The sequence below is a fragment of the Dermacentor albipictus genome, chromosome 7 (assembly GCF_038994185.2).
Source record: "Dermacentor albipictus isolate Rhodes 1998 colony chromosome 7, USDA_Dalb.pri_finalv2, whole genome shotgun sequence".
Lineage (NCBI taxonomy): Eukaryota > Metazoa > Arthropoda > Arachnida > Ixodida > Ixodidae > Dermacentor > Dermacentor albipictus.
In genome coordinates, this window is record NC_091827.1 from 114,486,551 (window position 1) to 114,502,984 (window position 16,434).

Genomic DNA, 16,434 nt, shown 5'->3' on the forward strand with positions numbered 1-16,434 from the left:
ATGAGACCATTGCGTAACCATCGTCGATGGTTGCATCCGTTAAGTTTTCGGCAAAATGCTGCGAGTTCTTCGTAAACGTCAAAGTTCTTCCTACTAGAGGACGAAGCACGTTTTGAAGGTATCCGGACAGGCGGCGAATGCGTAATATCCACGATGGGAGGCATAGGTAAATCTGGCGTCTGTACCTGCAGAGCCTTTGTGGCGGCGAAGCTGCTGGTTAATGTGTTTTTGCTCACGAGGCACAAAACCGAAAATGGTAGTGAGCAACTTCTGCAGATCTGCTTCTACCTTCCGAGTAGGGTCCCTGTTCGCTTTCACGTACGCCGACCCACCTTTAAGAAGTGAATCCAGTTTGTAGACGTGGTCAGCGCGTTTGAAGACGACCGTAGCATTTCCGTTGTCGGCATGCAGAATCGCGATGCCAGCGTTACTTTGTAACCGCTGTAAAACCTGCCTTTCGCAAGAGGGCAGTGTGACCGCCTTTGAATTTGACAGCATTGAAGGAGCACCAAGTTACCCGTGTGCGTGTTTCCTCCTGCAGGTGCGGGTCCTCGTTAGCGCAGAGCATATTCCACAGCACACATCGTTCGTGCTGCGTCGGGAGCCTCGAGTGTGTTGAACTTTAAGCCCCGGTGAGCTAGTGCGAGGACAGCTTTTATACGCATGATTTTCTTTCTTTTTTTTTTTTTTGAGCAGCAGCAGGATATGTCTGGCGAGAAGCAAAGTGAAGTTTTTGTCTAGTGACTTTTCATCCAGTGACTTTGGTCACGAACTTTCTACGTTGGAATTTTGGCGACCGTTTATGTCTGCTTCGGTATGTATCGCCTTCGCCAGACGGTATTCCGTGGAGCTCTCGACTGTATACGTTGTTACGTTCATTGAACTCTCAGTAAGATGCGTGCAGCCGACTTGACCCACAAAAAGATCTCGTGCGCGTCGGTGTCGCGTGAAGCATTGCCATGCCGTGGCGTATACCTGCCAGCTTTTACGATTTTTCATTTGCGAATAGTTTAAGGCAAAGGCAATTTAAAAAGCGGAGAGAAATAGTCGTTGAGTGACATTAAAAAAAAATTTGCCCATCTTTCGTGCCCCACTGATTAACCGGTGTACCCGCGCGTCAGCGACATCAGCTGTTCGTCAGTGTGCGATTCTTTAACACGGAGCACGTTGAATAATTTTTAGTATTTTAAAACTAATTTTAGTGCTTTTCTTTTGCCTCGCGTTGTAGTTTTCTCCTTTTTTCCCCCTTTTAATTCTACGGAGGTAGTATAGGCCTGCCGTGGCCTATTACGCCTCGCCTGCGCACTGACTGGTCTAGCGTATCGCTGCCGTCACCGTGATAACCGCGTTTCCGGGATCCACGGCGCTGCGCGGAACTATCGGTGCGCCGCACGTGCAGCAGACGCGCGCGTGGGCTGCATCCCCGCGGCCACGTCTTTCCCGCCGTTCGTAACGGGTTATCGCCGATGCCGTGCCTCGCTACCGCTGCTGCGTGCGGGCGCGCTGCGGTGTGGTGCGTCGGGTGTGCCGGTGGCACGACGGGGGTGCACGTGCGACTGCGCCGGAACGGGCTCATCCTGAAAGGAGCGCGAACGCAGGCGCTCACCGCGTCGCTCTTTCTGTGGAACACTCGTGGCCGGCTGTGGCTGGTGTGTAATGTATTGGTCGCTTTTGCGCGGAGAATGTAAATTGAGTTCAGCGGGCTGGCGGACTTCTGGGTACGGCTGACGACTCGATTCCGACGAAAGTCGCGCAATATCATGTGGGGTTTTTAAGAGCAGTGGTTACGTTTCATTCCCCCCCCCCCCCCCTTTTTTTTTGTTCAATTCTAATTGTTTCCACTCTTGTTGGGAGAGTAACTTTCATAGCTGGCGTAATACCATTGTTTGTTTTTTGTTTGAGCGCCAATGACCCATAACAACGTTTAAATACATATAAGAAAAAATCATAAATGCGAAACTTCGCAAGATAGGCTCACCCACCTGGCAACTTAACGTGGCAGGCTGCTCACTGCCCATTTTCCGTTTGTAGACGGCTATCGGAAAGAGGGCGAAAAAAAAATTTTTCGCAGGGAGTCTAGGAATGCAAATGTATTTGAGCAATGTGAAATTCGTCACGCGTCGCTCGCTGCGCACGTCCCCCCGTCCCCCCCATTTTTGTTTTTATTATCGTGTCCACGAGACTTTCACGAATATCAGTGTTCACACGTTGGCAGGTGTGGCGTATTATTTTCGGTAACTGTTTTGGTACCCAGCAACGCGGAAGCGTTTCTTGGAACAGTCTCGGCCTCGTGTCGACACCCGGGGAAGGGTCCACGCCGGCCCCCGCTCGATTGTCCTGCGTGCCGCCTCGTCCTTGACGCCGCCGATGCACACACACACACCGCCCCGCGTTAGCGCGCTGTCGCAAACCTCGTTAGCGCAGTGCGCCCTCCGTGGCTCGGTCGACCGAGTCTCTCGTGTGACGGCCACTGATGGACCACCACGCGCGTGCATGGAGCGTGAGTGTAGTCGAAGGGTTAAAGAAGGAACACTTTAGAGAAGTAAGTTAACACTAACCACAGAAAAATAATTAGATGTATCAGTAAATTACCTCTCTACAACACCGAAAAAAAAAAAGCCTGTCTTTGTCGCGAGAAATAGGTCTGGTATTAGGAGGAAGCTTTAGCTAGGAACCAAATACGATGCCGCCCATTCAAATACATGCAAAACGCAGAAACGCTTTTCTGAAGGAAGAACTCGGCCGATTTTAATGAAATGTATTGCATTTGAGAGAAAACGTTTAATTCCAGTGACTGTTGGAAGCGCAATACTGACTTAAGGCCTGCGTTTTTTAAGAGAAATTTTCAAAAATTGATAACTTTGAAAAAAATATATAAGCACGAAGTCTCCACATTTGTAGCTCTGCGCCAAAAATACATATCGCTATTCTGTGCAAATTTGATATATGAATTTATAGCTTGCGTGAATTTGTCACACCATTTCCCAGGGTTTTGCAAAAGTTCTACAGACATATTAGGGGTCTATGTGAGAGCAATGTATAATACATTAACTTTGTCTCCTTTCGGTGTACTACTAGGTGCAATTTACAGAATTGTGATATCATTTTCATGTTGCTGAGATCCAGACTTGTAAACGTGATAGTTTCACTGTCTGAGAATTTGCGATCTTCAACTTTTATGGCAAAATTAATCAAAAGTTCGCTGCCAACGGTCACTAGATTATAGCTGTTTCTTTTAAATGCCACGAGCCTTATCAAAGTTGTGGCAGCGGTTGCCGAGAAAAAAGATTTTTTTTCTCATGTATTTAGGTAGGAGCCCCCGAACTAAACCTTCTTATGCTTGAAAAGAAAGGGGCGACGTCGCGTGAATTTTCCGCACCAAACGTGGCTTGCACGAACATTTAATAATGAAAATAATAACGAATTTAAGAACGCATTCTTGTGCGGACTAAGCGTTGTCTATGAAACGTTTAAGAACGCGTTCTTAAATTCGATATTATTTTCGTTATTAAATGTTCATGGAAGCCGCTCCGGGTCGTCCTTACCACGGTGGAAGAATCGACTAGGAGCACTATAACGTAAAGCTATTCCAAACTTTTCCAATTCTGCAATCGGCCATCCACGATTCGTCAAAAAATTTTCGGGCTGCCCACGCTTCTCCCGTCTGTCACGCGACGTCACGAAAACCTCGAATACGCGCCATCTGATAAGAAATGTGCAAACTAGTTATGCATGATTAGACCGAAAGAAAGGAAAAATAATTTATTGCCGATTCGGCGCCTTTTTCGCCATTAGCCCCCCGCTATTGGTCAAATCTCGGGCTACGCCTACTTCGCCTGTCTGTCACGCGACGTCACAAAACCGCGAGAAGTTACCGCGTGAAGGTGTCGTGCACGCGCTAAAGACGTATTAATATGCCGAACAAAACTTTTTGTTGTTGTTGTTAATAGCCAGAGACTGCCCCCCGCCGATCGCTCCGGCACTGGCTACTTGGAGCTGCCGGGGAACATGGATTTATTTGCGTATAATAGCAGTTTTTGCGTGGCAGTGTGACATTATCGAGCTGTTTCGGCACGTATGCGACATCGCTCGGCCCAACTGTTGGCAGAGGATCCATTGTAGCGGCCTTCTTAACCTTCCGTTGCACGCCGCCCCAATATTCGACCAGCCACCTGAAGCTAAGTAAAGGGAAGCGGACCGATCGCAGACCATCCTCCTCATCCGGTTATCTACTTTCACTGTACTAGCTCGGCCCCTCTCCACTTGACCGTGCTCCTCACCTCTCGTCAACCAATTAGACATGAGAAACTACTCAATAGCCCCGCCGCGTTTACATGAACGCGACAGTGGCGCATCGCATTAAAGCGTCAGGCGAGGGTAGATGTACGGGCGCAGGTCGGCTCACGCACGTGGGGCTATACGTTCTCGGAAGAGTTAATGCGTTACATGTAAACGGTGTCGCATGGCCTTTCCCAAATGCGCTTGTAAATGCGATGCGCTGCTGACTCATCCATGTAAACGCGGTTCATGAAGGCGACGCTATTCGCTTTGAAAGCAAAACGAGTGACGATTAGCGCGCTTGATTGGGCTTTTCAAACAACGCTGCGAGTCACCGCCCGATGCCTGCGTCGGTGGTTACGTAAATTTGACGTCAGCAAATTGCAATAAAAACAAGCTGCAATAGCTTTACGTTATAGTGCACAAGTGTCTGAACGAGGCTGCCGCGCCGACGATTTTTTTCGGTCATGGTTTACGTCTCTCTCAGCAGATGGCGCTGATCATTGGGGGACCTAGGTAGGATATCAGGCAGCATAGTGGCAAGAGCTTGGTGGCGCAACCCACCGCCCCGTTCCAAAGGGGACGCTCATAACATCCATCCATCCATCCTAATGAAATGCGAAGGGATTCCCCCAGTGGAACCCTTAGGTAACGTGCACCTTGCAGAAACGCTTGGATAGAAAGTGGATGAAAACATCAACATGTTTGCGATCCAGATGAGCATGAGGTGCTTGGAGCATTGGTGGAAAAATAAAGCTGGAAAGAGATCGACATGACCAGATCCGTTACATGCATAGGTACCAGTAAAAGGTAGATAGGGAAGTTTTGAGAAAGAGAAATTATATTCGGGATATGTATACAAACAGTGCCAGAATGAAAGGCGTGTGTAGCATACCTGATTAACTCACACGCTTGGTGCCTATTTGTCACCGCCCCGGATGCCAATAAATCTGCTCCCCTATCCTCGTCAACCACACCAGCTGGCGCGGCGAGCGGGGCTCCTCAAACATGCGCGCGCACAAAAGAATCGCTAGTAAGTTGTCCCGTATATTCCTGTGTGCCAGTTTCAGCGTCTGGCGAGCCTTTGGGAAACAAGCTTAGGCACACACTCTCAAGTATATACGCTTAGTAGCGCTATCAAGACCTAAATGTGCTTCGGCACTCGTGAAAGTCCAGTGTAGAGACTAGGGATTACTGGGGAGCCACAAATAAATAATTTCTCGGGGTACTAGGCCATGGTGTCGGAGCTTTTTTTCAGTATAGGCATTCACGGGTGCACGCAGCACGAACCACAGAGAGGCTCTTTTAATTGTGCTTCTCACTGTTATTACCATTGCACTTATGCTTTTTTTTTTACTAAGAAACCTTTTTTGCAACGCTCAGTAGGGAAAGACCATACACTGACCACCAGGAGGTATATAGTCAAATTATTAAATTGCGCGGATTGTTCGAAACGCACGCGCTGGAGGAATAAAAGCGCAAGTGCAAAGTTCTTGGAGTTGTGCTCACATGGCGGCTTGCCGAGCGCTGCGACGTAAACCGATGCATGACACGCACATTGGTGCGACCAGCGCAAGTTACTTTTAACATTGGTTATTCTATTTGCAAGTTACGCTATATTCTAACGTCTTATTTGCGCCGAGTAGTGTGTGTCTACTCAATGCTAACACGGCGCGCTGTGGCGAAAGTTCAATACGCACAAACACGACTGTACAGGCATTTCCCAAAAGGGTGTATATTAATGTCTGAATGCTGCACGCGATAGCTACAATAATGCTATTGCAATTGCTTGTGACCAAAACAATGTGTAAAAGGAAACCAAAATGTGTGCACGGCGTCGATCGCCCTCTGAGCCCCATCACTGCCTTGCATGCTAACGCACAATGGAGGCTACGATGCAGCAGTTTTTATCTGAGACGCAGCGCAAGCACATCTAGACAAGCACAGACGGACAACTGGCTGAAAGCAACAACTAAGACGTTGTACGACGATGGATGACCGCACTGCAGATTAAGAGCAAAGACGGAGTTCGCTGGGTGGTTTCTTGTGGCTTATTCAATTTTTCTTCGCGAACAGCGCGGCAAGCAGTAGTACAGAATTGGCAAGAGCTAGTAGTGCCACCAAAAAAAGTAACATCGTGCGTTATAAGGCCGTTTTGCAGCGAAACACGTGAGCGCAGGGCGTCATGCCGCTAGCAGACGACGGAACAAGGTGACCCTCCCGAGGAGCCCTAAAGGGACACTAAAAGTTACCAGAAAGTCAAGTTAAAGTGGTAGAGCAATGTTCTAGAACGTCTAAGGCGTCAATATAATCGCGAACAGAGCTTTAGTAACCGAGAAATTGAGGTAAATGCATGACATGATTTGAGACCCCCCAGCGACATTTCGGTACTAGCCCGATGACGAAAGCACTCCTCATAATTTGTGTTACTAATACTCAACTACTCGTATTAAAGACATCATTTCATTCGATTATAAGACGGAAGAAAATGCTACTTGTCTACGTCTATTCGATTCTAAGAAAAAATAACATTTTGACGTTACCCTTCCGTAGTATGTGTGGTCGAAAGGTTGCGTTTTCGCTCGACTCTGCGCCTCCGACTCTGCGCCGCGCACGCTTTGGAGTTTCAGTAGTTTCGTTATCGCGTAGTGCTGTGCGGGTTCTGCTGGCTCGCGAAACTTTCATTTGGAGCAAGCAGCGAGAATGCCACGTCCATGTGATGTCGTGGGAAGCCCTCGTTGCTTTCCCGCTCCGGAGAGCCGGTGTCGAGGCCGCCGTCGTAGTACGCAACGACGCCGGCAGCGCGAGCCCTCAGCAGCAGGTCGCGCTCGTCGGTGCTCAAATCGTTGAAGTTGAGCCCAGCATCGCGAGCCAATCTGTCGTTGTCAGGGTCCATTGCGACGAGCGTCGAAGTTTGCATCATAGAATGAAGTACCAGCTTATGGTCGCGCGTTTCTCCTTCCGCTAGCCACCATACTCCCGCTTTCGCTCTGCTGTCGGCTCTGTCTTGGCTGTTTCTGGCCGCGCGTTTGCGTTTTGCGCAGAAAAGCCGTAGCGCCGTCTGCGGACGCCGTTGTACTCACCGATGGCGCAACGTCACCATGAGACCATGATGTCAGTACTCCTCGATGGGAGGGCGGGCGACTTGAACTGCGCTAGAGGTACGCGGACGCTTCAGAACGCATTTTCTCTTTAAATAACTCTCCTTGGCACGAAACAAGCGTTTCGAGGTTTCTGGGATGGTATTTCAACAGTCCACGTTGACTTACTAGTAACCTTTAGTGTCCCTTTAATGGCCCCAGCACTTCGGCGCTCCTGCCGGCAAAGGGAGGAAGCTCGAACGGAGTTGTTGTCACCTCGCTCTGCAGACAGACGGCGCCGTTGAGACAGCTGCCTAATCTTCCACCGTGGCCCTGACGTCATGGATTTTAGTCTGTATTCTAAAAGAACAAAAGGTTCAACTTAGCAACTTGCGAGAACCTTTGCCTCAGTCACATCGTCCAGAATAGGAACAACTTTGAAATCCATGATGCCAAACTGACGTGCTGTTACTAGTAGTTTCGACGCGACGTTATAAAAAGAAAAACGCACACTTTGGTGTTTATTGTCTGTCTTTGAACGACCAGCCGCGACATTAGCAGAAATGGAATCTAAATATCACTTCGTTACTGTATCCTGACTTGGTGTTTCTCTTTAGTTTCCCTGCACGCTTTGTAATACGTAGTGTTGGACTTCAGTGGCGCTCGGCAGGCCTTGCGAGAGGAAAACTGAGCAGGAAGCGAACGCCGCACCGCTCTCGCTTCTGTTTTTTTTTCTCTCCCGCCTTCCAGGGCTGCGAAGCGTCTCTTGCCGTCGGCGCCTCGCTCCTCCTGGTCGCCCAAGCGTGCCTTCCTCTAGTGGCGCAAGGCGACCTTCTAGGGTTCGGCCGTGGACCGCGCCGCTGAGTGTGTGCGCGATTGTTACGCATATGCGAACACGCCGGGGGTGTCGAGAGATTGCGAAACGGGTCCCGTTGTCAACTGTCGCCCATTTGGTTATCCAGGTGTATATGCACATTTTTTTTGGTGTGCGCGTGCTATCGGAGCCGCGTACAGGAGCTTCAAGATCTACGCTGCGATCACACCGCAGGCACTTCCGTGATAGCGCCTGTCATCCGTTGGCGAAAGGAAAAGCGGGAAGATCCGCATGCATCGTTCTTAACAATCGCGCATATCACGCGGCAGTAGAGGTGTGCGAACTTTCGAAAAGCGGATCGAATGTTGCCCTGTCCGATTCCGTCTTGGAGTCGAATAGTTAGTACTGGTAAATACGAATGTAGTTTCCGAATATTTCGAGTCGCCATCTGTCCACCATCAAGCGTAATATAGTAGTAGAATTACGGTAAGCTTAATGCCGGCTGCCACAATAGCCGTAGAACACAAGGAATTGCGCTGATGAATTCGAAACTTTTTACACTTCTGCTAAAAGCATTCCTGGACTTCGTGTTTCCTTTTTTTTCTGTTCTCTATGGTAACTGTATACATATTCAAGCTTTAATCATTATCGGCATCGATAGTTAGGGAACGTAGCGATCGGAAAGCTTTGCGTCTTTTCACTGAGGTTTCATTGTAACCAGTGATTATGCCTATCTCCAATGTTTGGCGCTGCTGGCACTAGTGTAATTAAATATACAATAAGAGCGTATCCGCTATATACCTCAGTGGGTGCATACAGCACGATAACCGCACCACGTGTCCCGGAGTACACAACATCTGTACCACCAGCTCCTTCTTGGTGCAGTACTTGTGCTCTGTCGGCGTTCTGTTGGAATCGACACCGCGCATTTATTGCGAGGAGCAGTTTTCCTACCTAAGGCTATTGGATTTGCATTCAAAAAAGCGTGTACAGGGACTTCGATTCCCGCTGGTAGGGTTGCCGGTCGGCGGCCGGCGACCTGTGCTGGCCGCCCTTGGTGACCGTCTGACCTCCCGCTGCCACAGCCGCGTCTGACTCACCGCCGTCGGTCGACGCGTCTGCCGGATTCGATCCGCAATCGTCGCCAGTACGGCGCCAGCTTGCCGCTACGCACCCGTCTCTGTCGCGGCAGTGGTGCAAAAGCATTGGCTTCGCCACCGCACTGGCTGTAAAAAAAGCAGCAACCCCTCGAACGGGGACCGCCCCCCTTTCGATCGATACACGGGGACGTCACTGGCGACCGCAGCGCCGCGGCCGCCGCTACTGGGCGACGCCATTTTTGCCGGCGTGCAGACGAAACCACCGGCGAAATCGCAGCCGTCGTGTCTTCTGCTGGTCCACTGCTGCCGCGCCGTCGGCCACGCTGCTTCGCGAGTGCGTGACCTCGTGCATTTTCGCCCTTGTTTTTTTGTTTTTTTTTAAATGCTTTTATTGCCGGCACGCTGCCCCTGTATCTTGGTGTGCGCTCGGTGGTGACGGGTTTGCGATGAGAAGCCGCCGGGCAACCTCCTTCGTGGACTGCTACGCGGCCCGCCGGTTGAGGTGCCCCGCGGCCACCGTCCGCTGCTGTCCGTGCACCACGCTTTGCTCCCACCGTGTGATGCGTCCGCAGCGATGTCTCAAGCCATGAAGGAGTACAGGCTGTGAGTTACCCTGCCCGGATTTTTTGTGCCACCTTCCTTCGTTACGTGTGCACCCCGTGGTTTCAGCTGGACTCCCTTCGCTCTGTCTCGAAGGACACTCCCGCCTGAAGTGTCTCTCAGTATCGGTGATCGTTGTTTGGGGTGTTAGTTGGGAACTGAGCTGCTCTGTCAATGAAAAACATCCGGAAAGGGCGCTGACAGCTGCGTCATCTTTGATCGAAACTCTGAGATGGCGAAGGGAGAGGCAGGTGGTCGCCCACCGCGATAGTACAGTTGGACCTGGGAAGTTTAGAGGTCCTAATTTTTTTTTTTTTCCAGATTCAGGGAGGCGGTCGCAAAAGGGGTTGGTTGCGAATTCAGCGAAGAGTCTGTTGTCACCGTTCCCCGGGCGTCACGGTGATGTTGAGTTAGTGTGCCGACAAGCGCATCGAACTTGATGAAATCTTAAATTTTATCGTTATAAGCCGTTTTTATGTGCTGCTTTGAGCGCAAAGCCCGTTAGGTCGACTTCGAACTCCTGTCCGCGATAATTAAATGATGATCTGGTCGGAATTGTGTGGTGTTTTGTTTTTAGCTCTATTTGCTGAGTCACGTGGTGCACGTGGACAGCGTACGCGGGTCAGCGACAATACCCTCTGAAGTAACGGCAGTGTGGTCGTGGCATGTCGCGGGTGTTTATTCCTTGGCTGCGTTGTCCGCATTCCGGCGACGGCTGAACACAAACACTAGTGTCGAGCGTTGTGTGCACGGGGTGTCAGCATCATGGAAAGCCTGGGATTTTCAGGGATCACTTCTGGAAGAATCAGCGGAACGATACGGAATAGCCACTCCGGATCAATGAAATTAAGGAAAGGAATGGAGGAAGGTGTTTATGGGAAGCTAGTGGTGTGTCGGAAGAAAGCGACGTTTTCAACCGAACCTATAAAATGCTCAAATAAAAGTCTGTCTTTTTCGTCTTGTGTATGCGAGCCTGGGCCGGGTTGTTTAATGTCGTGAAACGCAAGGCACACTAAAATCTGATAACGCATCGTACCTGACTTGCGTTTAACTGCTGGTAGTGTAAAACTATGAGCCGGTATAGTAACTTGGCAAGCAATAAGCAGCCATAGTTTTCCTTGCGTCTGAATCGCCGCTGTATATACTGCCAGGGAATTTTCATTAAAACAATCCAGTAAAACCTGAAAAAAAAAAACGAGGAATTTCAAAATGTCAACGTATTAGACATACTGGTGCACGTTAAAAAACTCCAGGCGGTCAAAATTGGGCCGGCACCCTCCACTACATCGAGTGTCTCAAAACCCCCGTGATGCTTTGGTACGTTAAATCCAATCAACATCGACACGTAGCAACAGCAGGGGCCCATGAATGGGCTCTTAGTACACGGGTGATTGCTTTGCTTTTATTTATTTTGTGTTCGGCTTCCTTCTTTAATTAATTCCAGACGCGTAGGTAGAATGGAATGGAGAACGGCACTTTCAAGCGAAAGGCATAAAGGGGTGATAGATGCTCGTCCATCGTATCACTTTGTCAGAGACCCTGGCAAAGGCTGCGCGGACTCGCCGAAAGCACTCCATATATCTAGGGGAGGATTGAGTGCGGATACTTTGTGTCGCCAGAGCAGTTGTGTGGTTAGCGACGCCCGGCAGGACGCTGTTGTTCGGGTGAGGGCTTGCTGCGTTGGTTATGCGGGCGGTTTTCGGCCGGGCCCATCGACTTGCGGCGGGCTTTCAAAGGATACGCTGCACAAAGGCGCACAAGAATTCTGGTTGACGTTGGTCGAAGCAGATTGCGCGGTCGTGGTCGGAAACAGCCCTTGAAGAGACTGCACGTGCTTAAGTTATATGCATGAAGTTTTGCTTTTTTTCGACGTTTGCCCTCCATATCCCCTATTCGTGTGTCGTCGAGAGTAGAGTGGAGTCATGACGCGCTCTTGCGCGCGGTGGCCGGGCATGTCTGTAGCCGCAACGGCACCGTACGGGAGGATTTGTCGCAGGAGGGCCCATGCCCCCTTAAAGCCGGGATTTACTGCAACGTCGAGAAAGGGATGAAGCCTTTACGAGTGGATGGGGTCTTCGTCCCGCCTGTGGAACGGATGATCCTACATCGAGGGGGGAAAAAGAAAACGAGAGTAGCCCAAGTCGCGCTGTTCCTCCCTGAAGCCGCCCCGTCGCCGTGATCGTCCCCAAGGTCGAAGGCTCGCTTCGTCGCGTTGACTGCTCGCGTGCGTCGCGTACCTTGTTGCGGGCGTACAGTTGCCAAGGCAACAGCGACTCGATCGCCCGTCGGCACGCACACACGCATTCGAGAGCAGTGCGTCAGCCGGCGCTCACGTCAAACCGCCCCCGTTTCCGTTGTGCGCACTTTACGACGATGGTAGCGGTGGCAGGGCTGGGCCGCTTCTCCAAGCTCCCATCGATTGTGAAGGGTGCCCTTTTCCGTCTTTGTAGCTTTGTGCCCGGCCGGCCGATGTTGGGCAACTCTGCAACGTCGATGGCGACGTGCCCGTTTCCTCGCGCGGGTTCGTCGTCGCATGTAACGGTGGCACGCGACCCCCTCGCTCGCGAGTTCGGGAACCGGGAGTTCGTACCGGCCGCGCACTGTGTCTTTCGAAAGCGACGCGCACGAAGCCGGAACGGCCCATGTACGTGACGCTTTGGAGCAAAGAGTGCTGGGTGAAAGCGGTGCTGATTCGACATTTGATGAGCTCCGTCTCAAGCGGGCCACTTAAAGCAACGGCGTCGTCACCCGACAGCTGTGGCTGAAAGTTGCCCGTCTGCGGCGCCAAGAACGACGCCGCGAGAAGACACTCGGTGAGCGCGACGACGACAGGCGGGCGGCACTGCGCGGCGTCGTGCATTCCGACGGTGACTGCGAGGGCGTATTAATCAGCAAAAAAAGGAAAGAAAAAAAAAACCGGGCAGCACGATGCTCTGAGAGGGCCAAAGACTGAGCATGGCCAGTTTTGGGAAGGTTTACTCGGCCAACGAGGCTCAGGCCGGAAAGTATGAAAATGCTGCTCTGGTATTCCGTGGCGCGACATTCACGTACCTGCGCTGTGGTTTCGGCGCGAAATTCAAGAAATTGAAATCTCTGGTTGTCATTTTCTATTCTGATAGTCACCCGAAATTAACGACTATAGAGTTCTCAAAGAATGCTCCCTCAGTCTAAACTGATTTAGTGTTTCCTATATTGGTGTCAGGCGTCTGCTTGCCACAAGGCGAGGTAAAAAGATTCTCCTGTTTATGTCCGAAGAGCGCGGCTTGGAATCGCTTGGATTCCGCCTAGGAATTAACTGCATTGCGAGCGACCTGTTTGGAATCCGCCGGCGAAATATACGTTCCCTCAGCAAACGTGCAGTCTCTGGCAAATCATTACACCCACTGGCTCCTCTGTCGGAGTGTAATCGCTCCCAGTACCGCCTAGGGATCGACAGGGAAGGCGCAACTCTCGCTCGCTCGAATGGTCGGACGTGTCCCACGGGCCGTGGAACGGAGTCCGACGTGAGGTGCCGTCACCCGCGCAGTGGCCGCGAGTCTTTCGACGAATACTTTCGCTCGCGTGAACTCGACGTGAGCGCGTCGACTCGAGAGGCAAGCCGAGCCGGACCCAAGCGACGGCACTTGCCGGGCGTGTCGAGCGAGTCGGCCCATCCGGAGGAGCTGAGCCACGGCTCGACGGCTGCATGCCCGAGCCTGGTGGTGGTTTGCACCAACCTGCCCAAAAAAATATGTCGGTCCGGCGAGCCGACTGGACTTTCTCGGGCTTACGGAAACTTTTCCGTGCGAAGTGGACTTGGACGGGATGGCAAGGTGCACCACTAAAATCGTTCATACAACGTTCTTTTGAATTTCAATACGCTGGGCAGGTTCGATCGCGGCCGCATTCCGATCGGGCTGGAAAGAAGCTCGTGTACCCTGCGTTGGGTGCGAACCCCGGGGGGTCGTATTCAATATGGAGTCCCTCTATGGCGTGCCTCATAACCAGGTCGCAGTTTTGGCATGTAAAGCTCCAGAATTTCTGTCTTTCTTTTTTTCTTTCTTCCAATAGCTGCTGCTCTGTGTTATCTCTCTCTCTCGCAATCTGTTTTACCATGTTAGCCCTTTGATGCGGAAAAAGGGAAATGGAAGGAAACGGGGGGGAATGTGAAGGCTTTATGAGAGCTCCATCTGGTAGTGAGAGAGAGAGGAGAGAAAGAAGGTGCCTCCTGCAGTGTGAGGAGATGGCGGACAGGCCTTGGCCTTTCATCGGGACCCAGCCCCACTTAATAACGGTGCCCGTCGATCCCACTGGCTCGGCGCTTCCTCCTCCCTCTTGGCGCTGGCCTCGCAAGCGTCCCCCACCCTCAGGGGCCCGTCGATTACGGTCGCTCATTACCACCGCCTGACGACATTCGAGCGCTCGCACGGACGGCCGGGGGCCTCCTTCGCCCGCGAAATGTCGTCGGCTCTTTCTCTCTTTCTTTTTTTCTTCCTTTCTTTCTTTCTCCCTTTTTTTCTCTTGCCCCCCTCTAGACACTGGGCCGTTGAAGTTTTAGCGCACGCACAGCTGTGAACGTTTACTTTTGCCCTTTTTGTCGCGTGCGTTCGGGCTCGGGTGTGTGGCGGGCAGTGAGCGCGGTGGCCCCGCTCAACCGCGTTGTGCGCTCGCCGCTCGGATATACCTTTACGTTTGCTGTCTGGTGATCGTCTTGTTCCACTCGCTCGTGTTTGAGGTCGATTGACGGACGAATCTGATACCCTCGAGTATTGCCGACCCAGAGATCGGAGAGCATATGGATGACAAACGCTGCTGGCTACATCACATAAAGAAAAAGTAAAAAAGAAAATCGATCCCCCCCGGTATTTCTCATTGTATTCTAGGGCCAGGCGTGGAGTAAGGCACTTCAAAGAGAGAAACGACGACAAGCGCGTTTTCTTCTTTTACTTCTTCGTCCAGTGTCTGTCACTGAAATACAATGTCTAAAAAACAGCATCAACTCGCCCTAAAACTTTCACTTCTCTTTTTATAGTACTGCAGTGCATTAACTGTCACCTCGACAGCACTTCATTATGACATAATATATAGTTCTGTGAAAACCCGCAAGGTGGAGAGAAGTAATTTATTAAGTCGGACATCCACGCATTCGCAGCAATTGCTACAAAGGAAACCCATACGGGTTCCTCGAAAGAAAAGTTTCAAAGTTGAAAAATTCGTCCTGGTCCGGGACTCAAACCCGGGACCACCGCCTTTTCGGGGCAGCCGCTCTACCATCTGAGCTTACCATATGAGCACTTCGTTATATTGGAAGGCGTACACAATGTTTGTTCAATTATTACACTTTTTTTAGTGCCAATGCTCTTGAGAGCACCTACACTCTATCTCACTAGCTCCGTGCATAGTAGGGAAAGGTGTGGGCCTCCTACATCGTTCTCCACCGATCCCTTTTGGCACGAGTTAAAGGTCATGCAAACACTACTGTGTGCATTGGCTGGGCCCTCGTCTGTTTCTTTGGACATGCAGCCAGCTCTCATACCTGATTAGCTGAAATGATTTGTAGTTTTCACTGCACTGCAGGGCGTTGACGAGGCAAAGTAGAGTACGGCTAGAGCATTGATGGGGGCCAGCTGGTACGTATCATACGCTAAACGGCACGAAAGGACGGGACCATTAAAAACAGTGCTTTGTCAACTGTGGTTTGCTTGTCCCATCCGTTTGCGCTTTGTAGACTCCAGTAAAGTAAGGCTACTGGTGATGTTCAAAGAGCAGAGGCCAGTCATCTTGATTTTTGGCACCTATTCTCTGACACTACAATGATTCTGATGCTCTGCACAAGAACAGCTTGTGAGAAGGGCATGGGAATGCTGGAATTCGTTTTTGGTTTGTTTTTTCAGAACACTCAGTAGTTTCCCAACTGCTATTAATGTCTGCAGAAGATCTGATGTTGATGTATCGTGCTTTCGTGTTGCATTCGACTGCATGCTTGGATGGACTGAGGCACAGTGCAACACAGAAGGTAATGCAGTTTATTCACGCACCGTCGGTGGTCTTATAAACTGTGTCACTGATGTGGTTGCCAGACAATACTACATGTTTCTCCTTTTTTTACCCGTTTAGTAATGTACACATGTATTAACGAGGTTCATTAGTGCACATTTGCAAACATTTGTCAAGTCACTTGACAGAAGTTGGTGTTGTATGTCAACCGTGAAGGGGCCTGATGTTGTGTTGACTGTCGTGGTTCCATTGTAAGTGCAAGCGTTGTTGCTGGTGCTGCTGCTGCTGGACATGGCTGCTACAGGGGTGGGCGTGATAGGTGATGCAGGGGGAGCATCCTGGCCTCGTGCTTGTCCCACAGGTGAAGACATAGTCTCAGTGTGCCATTCTTTTTTCTTACTACCACTAGAGGACTCACCCAGTTCGTTGACTGGTCGACTTTCTCCATGATGCTAGCACTAGCCATGCGGTTGAGTTCGGCCTGTAGTGGCTGCCGCTGTGCCAGTGGTATGCGACGATCGGGTTGCGCCATTGGCCTGGCACCTTCTTCGAGAACCACATAGTATTTTCTGCTCAAACACCCTGT

At 50.8% G+C, this 16,434-nt stretch overlaps 1 protein-coding gene across 7 annotated transcripts in view; it reads left to right on the forward strand.

The window, feature by feature from the left end:
* Positions 1-16,434, forward strand: part of Klc (kinesin light chain) — a 184,294-nt gene that overhangs the window by 80,549 nt on the left and 87,311 nt on the right. The window contains exon 1 of one of the 7 annotated variants that reach the window (XM_070522617.1): positions 9,588-9,875. The exons of the other annotated variants lie outside the window; for them this stretch is intronic. Within the exon in view, the coding sequence (XP_070378718.1) occupies positions 9,847-9,875 (29 nt within the window). The 5' untranslated portion in view covers positions 9,588-9,846. Of the gene's footprint in view, positions 1-9,587; positions 9,876-16,434 lie in introns of those variants that run through there. 7 annotated transcript variants of the gene reach the window in all.